A 7,500-nucleotide genomic window follows, 5' to 3' on the forward strand; every position below is an offset into this window, starting at 1 on the left:
TCAGATGACAAGATACCGCCAGCGGAAGGGCTGACCTTCCGTCGATGCCTGCAAACCAACGAGGTGCATCAAGCATTCTCGCTGAAGTGTGACCCCAGTTTGATCCTGACCTCAGCTGTGTAGTTTGCACGTTCTCCCCGTGACCGCGTGGGTTTCCTCCTGGTGCTCCGGTTTCCTCCCACGTCCCAATGACGTGCGGGCTTGCAGGTGAGTTGTAAATTGTCCCCGGCTCAAAGGGCCGAATGGCCTCCTCCAGCACCTATTTTCTATGTTTCTATGTTTCTTCTTCTTCTTGCGTATGTCGTGCACAGCCTAAAGTTGTAGGACAACTTGTTCTATTTGATCTTATTTGATTGTGCATGCCAGGTTGATTGTATTTGTCGAAACAGGGCGGACCATGTGAAGGTTGCAATCTTCCACCCCTCTGTGTTTCTATGTTGTAGGGATGAACTAGTATATGGGGTGATCACAGGTCAGAACGGACTTGGTGGGCCGAAAGGCCTGTTTCCGTGCTGTATCTCAAAAAAACCCCGAAAATCCAAAGTCTTTGTGATGTGGGAGGAAACCCACGTGGTTACAGGGATAGCATGCAAACTCCACACAGACAGCTCTATCAGCTGGTCCGCTGTACTGCCCTGTTCTGGTATGTGACAACGTCCTGTCGCCCTTAATTCGCTGAGTTTATAAAAACGTATCTCTCAGTGACCTGGCCTCCACAGCTCTGACATCAACTATTCCAGAGGTTACCCTCCTTCAGTGAGAACACAGAACAGTGCAGTACAGGAACATACCTGTGGTACATGATGTTTAGTTTAGTTGGGAGATACAGCATGGAAACAGGCCCTTCGGCCCAGCGAGTCCACGCCGACCATCCATCACCTGTTCACACTAGTTCTATGATATACCAGTTTCTCATCCACTCCCTACACACCAGGGGGCAATGTACAGAAACCAATTAACCTACAAGCCTGCACGTCTTTGGAGTGTGGGAGGAAACCGGAGCTCCCAGAGAAAACCCACGCGGTCACAGGGAGAAAGTGCAAACTGCGTTCAGACAGCACCCGTAGTCAGGATGGAACCCGGGTCTCTGGCGCTGTGAGGCAGCGACTCTACCGCTGCGCCACCTTGCCACCCTATCGTCACTTACTCAGGCATCTGAGGGGATTATTCTTGCACTTGGCAACCTCTTAACGGTGTCCCTCCACCAACCAGCCCTCACAGCACCGCACCATGCTCTGACATTAAGGTTTCTTGGCAACACTGGGAAAAAATATACCACACATCCCAGATCTAATGGCCCTGTCCCACTGTACAAGTTCATTCAAGTGCTCTCCCGAGTTTAAAAAAAAAATCAAACTCGTGTTAAGCACGTAGAATGTACGTAGCGGGTACGTCGGAGCTCGAGGACGTCTCTTAGCGGCTTGTAACGCTAACGGCAGGTACTCGGGAAACGCGGCAAAGCTCGTGAAGACTCGTGAAGATTTTTCAACATGTTGAAAAATATCCACGAGAGCCCCGAGTACCTACGAGTGGCTATTACCGTAAATCTCCAAGTTCGAATCAGGGGAAACTCGGGAGAACTCTTGAATGAGCTCGTACAGTGGGACAGGGCCATTATGGAACAACACTGGGCCAAATCAAACATTGGGAATAAAATCCAATGTGCCAGCAAACCCTTTCGGTGATTATTGAAAGAAACAGGCCCTTCAGCCCACTGAGCCCATGCTGACCAGCGATCACCCCACACACTGGCTCTATCCTGCACACTAGGGACAATTTACAACTCACACAAGCCAATGAACGTACAAATCTGAACTCCTTTGGAGAGTGGGAGGAAACCGAAGGGAACCCATGTGGTCACAGGAAGAACATGCATACTCCTCACAGATAGCACCCGAGGTCAGGATCAAACCAGGGTCCTTGTTTCTGTGAAGCTCTTACCCGCTGAGCTGAGGCAAAAGACTGTTCATTCTATCCATGCCCTTCACAATCTTGTACATGGGCGGTAGAGTTGCTGCCTCACAGCGCCAGAGATCCGAGTTCCATCCTGACTATGGGTGCTGTCTGTACGGAGTTTGTACATTCTTCCTGTGACCTGCGTGGGTTTTCTCCGGGTGTTCCGGTTTCCTCCCACACTCTAAAGCCGTCCAGGTTTGTAGGTTAATTGGCTTGCAAATTGTTCCTAATGTTAATGTGCGGGGGTCGCTGGTCAGCATGGACCCGGTGGGAGGAAGGGCCTGTTTCCGCGAGTATTTTACTTGCATTTGGGTACCCCCTCCCCGGGTACCTTCCCGTGCAACCGCAGGAAATGCTACACTTGTCGCTTTACCTCACCCCTCGACTCCATTCAAGGACCCAAGCAGTCGTTCCAGGTGCGGCAGAGATTCACCTGCACCTCCTCCAACCTCGTCTATTGCATCGGCTGCTCTAGGTGTCAACTGCTCTACATCGGTGAGATCAAGCGTAGGCTTGGCGATCGCTTCGCCCAACACCTCCGCTCGGTTCACAATAACCAACCTGATCTCCCAGTGGCTCAGCACTTCAACTCCCCCTCCCATTCCGAATCCGACCTTTCTGTCCTGGGCCTCCTCCATGGCCAGAGTGAGTCCCACCGCAAATTGGAGGAGCAGCACCTCATATTTCGCTTGGGCAGTTTACACCCCAGCGGTATGAACATTGACTTCTCCAATTTCAGGTAGTCCTTGCTTTCTCCCTCCTTCCCTCCCCATCTCAGCTCTCCCACAGCCTACTGTCTCCGCCTCTTCTTTTCTTCTTCCCCCCCCCCCCCCACCCCACACATCAGTCTGAAGAAGGGTCTCGACCTGAAACGTTGCCTATTTCCTTCTCTCCATAGATGCTGCCTGTCCCGCTGAGATTCTCCAGCATTTTTGTCCACCTAAACTAAACCTCAGTAAGGCCAGTAGTTGGAATTGTAAAAGTCATGGTTTAAGACAGCTGAAGAAAGAAAAGCCATTGGACAAAACGGTTATAAAATGCCTCACTTACTGCTCAGTGTGGTGACTGTTGTTATATTCCCGTCTCCACCGATGCTGTGTGACAGATAACGCACAGAGTCACCCCTTATTAGTTCCATCATCAGCAAAATTCAAGTCTCATAGAATCATAGACAACATGTGCAGGCGGAGGCCATTCAGCCCTTCGAGCCAGCACCGCCATTCATTGTGATCATGGCTGATCGTTCCCAATCAATAACCCTTCTCCCCATATCCCTTGAGTCCACTAGCCCCTAGAGCTCTATCCAACTCTCGCTTAAATCCATCCAGCGATTTGGCCTCCACTGCCCTCTGTGGCAGGGAATTCCACAAATTCGCAACTCTCTGGGTGAAAAAGTTTTTTCTCACCTCAGTTTTAAATGGCCTCCCCTTTATTTTAAGACTGTGGCCCCTGGTTCTGGACTCGCCCAACATTGGGAACATTTTTTCTGCATCTAGCTTGTCCAGTTCTTTTATAATTTTATATGTTTCTCTAAGATCTCCCCTCCTCCTCCTTCTAAACTCCAGTGAATACAAGCCCAGTCTTTTCAATCTTTCCTCATGTGACAGTCCCGCCATCCCAGGGATCAATCTCGTGAACCTACGCTGCACTGCCTCAATCACAAGGATGTCCTTCCTCAAATTAGGAGACCAAAACTGTACGCAATACTCCAGATGTCGTCTCTACTCGCATTCGATTCCCAAATGCAAGTAAAATACTCAGAGAAACAAGGAACTGCAGGCAAAATGTGTCGGAAGGAACTGCAGATGCTGGTCTAAACCGAAGAAATACCTTCTCTCCATAGACGCTGCCTCACCCACTGAGTTCCTCCAGCATTTTTGTCTACCTTTGATTTTGACAGCATCTGCAGTTCTTTCTTAAACACTTTAATCAACTGTGCTTTCTTGCCTCAAAAAAACAAAAATTGCTGGAGTAACTCAGCGGGTCAGGCTGCATCTCTGGAGAACGTGGATAGGTGACCTTTTGTGTCAGGTCCTTTCATCAAACTTGTGTCTGGAGAACGGTCCTGGCCCGAAACCGTCACTTTTCCACATTCTCCACAGATGCTGCCTGGCTCGTTGAATTCCTCCAGAACTTTGCAACTTTTTCTGCAGTTCCTTGGAGGCACAAAATGCTGGAGTAACTCAGCGGGACAGGCATCATCTCTGGAGAGAAGGAATGGGTGACGTTTCGGGTCGAGACCCTTCTTCAGACTGATCATTTTGCCTTTTCATATCTCTCAGTCCCCTTTCCCCTGACTCTCAGTCTGAAGAAGGGTCTCGACCCAAAACGTCACCCATTCTTTCTCTCCATAGATGCTGCCTCACCCGCTGAGTTCCTCCAGCATTTTTGTCTAGCTACAGTAGATTAAAGTAGTCCTTTTTAAAGAAAAATGCTTGATGCCCGTAAACACTGGAGTACAAAGGCAAAGCACTAGAAGGAGAACCCAATATCATGATTGGAGGCTTGGACTTTAAATATTCCATCCCCATTTCTCAAGTCCCTTCAACTCATAAGTTCATAAGTTATAGGAGCAGAATCAGGCCATTCAGCCCAATGAGTCAACACTGTCATTCAATCATAACTGATTTATCTTTCCCTCTCAACCCCATTCTCCTGCCCAGGACCATTTGACACCCGTCCTAATCAAGAACACGTCAATATCCACTGACTTGGCCTACGTAGCCGTCTGTGGCTATGAATTCCACAGATTCACCACCCACCATCTGAAGGAATTCATCCTCCTGCCAGCAAGGTCAACAAAGTGTTACTAACCTCCAGGAGAGACCTCGGTACTGGGAGAGAACATCAAACACGTCATTGGGCTTTGATCCAGCCCCATTACCTGCCTGTAGCAACACAAGAAAGATACCACGTAATTACCCACGGGGTCAGATCAGTGCGGTACAGGAGACAAAGAACGTCACGGTGGCGCAGTGATAGAGTTGCTGCCTTACAGCGCCAGAGACCCTGGTTCAATCCGGACGCCACCTTGATTTAGTTTAGTTTTAGTTTGGATATTCGGCGCGGAAACAGGCCCCTTCGCCCACCGAGACCGCGCCGACCAGCGATCCCCGCACACTAACACCACCCTACACCCACTAGGGGGCAATTTACACATACACCAAGCCAATTAACCTACAAACCTGTACGTCTTTGGAGTGTGGGAGGAAACCGAAGATCCCGGAGAAAACCCACGCAGGTCACGGGGAGAACGTGCAAACTCCGTACAGACAGCGCCCGTAGTCGGGATTGAACCCGGGTCTCCGGCGCTGTGAGGCAGCAACTCTACCGCTGCGCCACCGTGCCGATAGTCGCTCTCTCTCACCACTGATGTACGGTATCTGTTCCTGAACCTGGTGATGTCGTGCTTCAGGCTTCTGCGTCTCCTGCCTGATGCAGGGAGAGGTGAGAACCAGGTTCCATCCTGACTACGGGCGCTGTCTGTACAGAGTTTGTACGTTCTCCCTGTGACCGCGTGGGTTTTCTCCGGGTGCTCCGGTTTCCTCCCACACTCCAAAGACATGCAGCTTTGTAGGTTAATTGGCTTCTATAAATTGTCCCTCATGCGTAGTATAGCACTAGTGTAAGGGTCAGCGCAGATGCTTGATAGGCCTGCACAGAGTGGATGTGGAGAAGATGTTTCCACTAGTGGGAGAGTCCCGGACCAGAGGGCACAGCCTCAGAATTAAAGCACGTTTTTTAGGAAGGAGGAATCTCTTTAGTCAGAGCGTGGTGAATCTGTGGAATTCTTTGCCACTCAAAGCTGTGGAGGCCAAATCAGTGGATATTTTTATGGCAGAGATAGATGGATTCTTTATTAGTACTGGTGTCAGAGGTTATTCTCTGGAATCTGTGGAATTCTCTGCCACAGAGGGCGGTGGAGGCAGGTTCTCTGGATGCTTTCAAGAGAGAGCTAGATAAGGCTCTTAAAGTTAGCGGAGTCAGGCGATATGGGGAGAAGGCAGGAACGGGGTACTGATTGTGGATGATCAGCCATGATCACATTGAACTGCGGTGCTGGCTCGAAGGGCCGAATGGCCTACTCCTGCACCTATTGTCTATTGTCTATTGTAATGGGGATAAGGCAGGAGAATGGGGTTAGGAGGAGAGATCGATCAGCCATGATTGAATGGTGTAGACTTGATGGGCCGAATGGCCTAATTCAGCTCCTATCACTTATGAACATGACTGAGGGGCCTGTTTACGCGCTGTATCTCTGAACTGAACTACATAATGGTGTATGGACTTACTGTGATTGAATCACCGAGGGCTGCGATCACCTTTACATCTGCTGGTCTGAGCTTGTGGACTAGAGGAAGAAGGAACAAACTTGGCATGAGTGACTTAGACCAAGTAAAACACAGTAATCGTGGGGTGGGGTGGGGTGGAGTTCTGACTGTCTACCCTATCTATGTCTCCCATCATTCTCTACACATCTATTATTAATACCACATCAGTCTGCAGAAGGGTCTCGACCCGAAACATCACCCATCCCTTCTCTCCAGAGATGCTGCCTGTCCCGCTGAGTTACCCCAGCATTTTGTGTCTATCTTCACTTTAAACCAGCATCTGCAGTTCCTTCCTACACATTATAATTACATTATTTATGGGGTATTGTGACTACAGGCCTGTTGTGTTGCTGCAAGTAAGGATCTCTGAAGTACGAGTTTCAGGTTGAGACTAGTCTGAAGAAGGGTCCCGACCTAAAACACCACTGAGTGGGCCATTAAGAATAAGGAGTAAGCCATTTAGAACGGAGACGAGGAAACACTTTTCACACAGAGAGTTGTCAGCCTGTGGAATTCTCTGCCTCAGAGGGCGGTGGAGGCAGGTTCTTTGGATGCTTTCAAGAGAGAGTTGGATAAGGCTCTTAAAAATAGCAGAGTCAGGGGATATGGGGAGAAGGCTGGAACTGATTGGGGATGATCAGCCATGATCACATTGAATGGCGGTGCTAGCTCGAAGGGCCGAATGGCCTACTCCTGCACCTGTTGTCTATTGACTATTGTCTATTATCACCTATCCACGTTCTCCAGAGATGCTGCCTGGCAGCATGGGGATCCTGTGGATAGGGTGAGCTGTTTTAAATATCTGGGAGTCCACATCTCTGAGGATCTGACATGGACATCACACGTCTCAGCACTCGTGAGTAAGGCAAGGCAGCGCCTTTACCACCTCAGGCAATTGAGGAAATTCAGAGTGTCTCCGAGGATCCTCCAGTGCTTCTACACAACGGCGGTGGAAAGCATCTTGTCCGGGAACATTACCATCTGGTTTGGGAATTGCTCTGCCAAGGCCAAGAAGGCTCTGCAGAGAGTAGTGCGTTCGGCCGAACGCACTATGGGAACTTCACTCGCCCCCCTGCAGGAACTATACATCAGGAGATGCAACTCCAGAGCCAACAATATCATGAGAGACCCCTTCCACCCCTGCAACGGACTGTTCCAGCTGCTACGGTCAGGCAAACGCCTCCGTTGCCATGCGGTGAGAACGGAGAGGTTG

At 49.8% G+C, this 7,500-nt stretch overlaps 1 protein-coding gene across 2 annotated transcripts in view; it reads right to left on the reverse strand.

Annotated features, from left to right (window-relative positions):
* The window catches only part of LOC129694334 (phospholipase B1, membrane-associated-like), a 71,955-nt gene that overhangs the window by 33,925 nt on the left and 30,530 nt on the right, over nucleotides 1-7,500 (reverse strand). For both annotated transcript variants that reach the window (XM_055631038.1, XM_055631037.1), the window contains 3 exons: nucleotides 6,249-6,307; nucleotides 4,771-4,844; nucleotides 3,007-3,050 (listed from right to left, as the gene is read on the reverse strand). In XM_055631038.1, the coding sequence (XP_055487013.1) occupies nucleotides 3,007-3,050; nucleotides 4,771-4,844; nucleotides 6,249-6,307 (177 nt within the window). The remainder of the gene's footprint in view (nucleotides 1-3,006; nucleotides 3,051-4,770; nucleotides 4,845-6,248; nucleotides 6,308-7,500) is intronic.

The sequence above is a fragment of the Leucoraja erinacea genome, unplaced genomic scaffold (assembly GCF_028641065.1).
Source record: "Leucoraja erinacea ecotype New England unplaced genomic scaffold, Leri_hhj_1 Leri_62S, whole genome shotgun sequence".
Taxonomy (NCBI): domain Eukaryota; kingdom Metazoa; phylum Chordata; class Chondrichthyes; order Rajiformes; family Rajidae; genus Leucoraja; species Leucoraja erinaceus.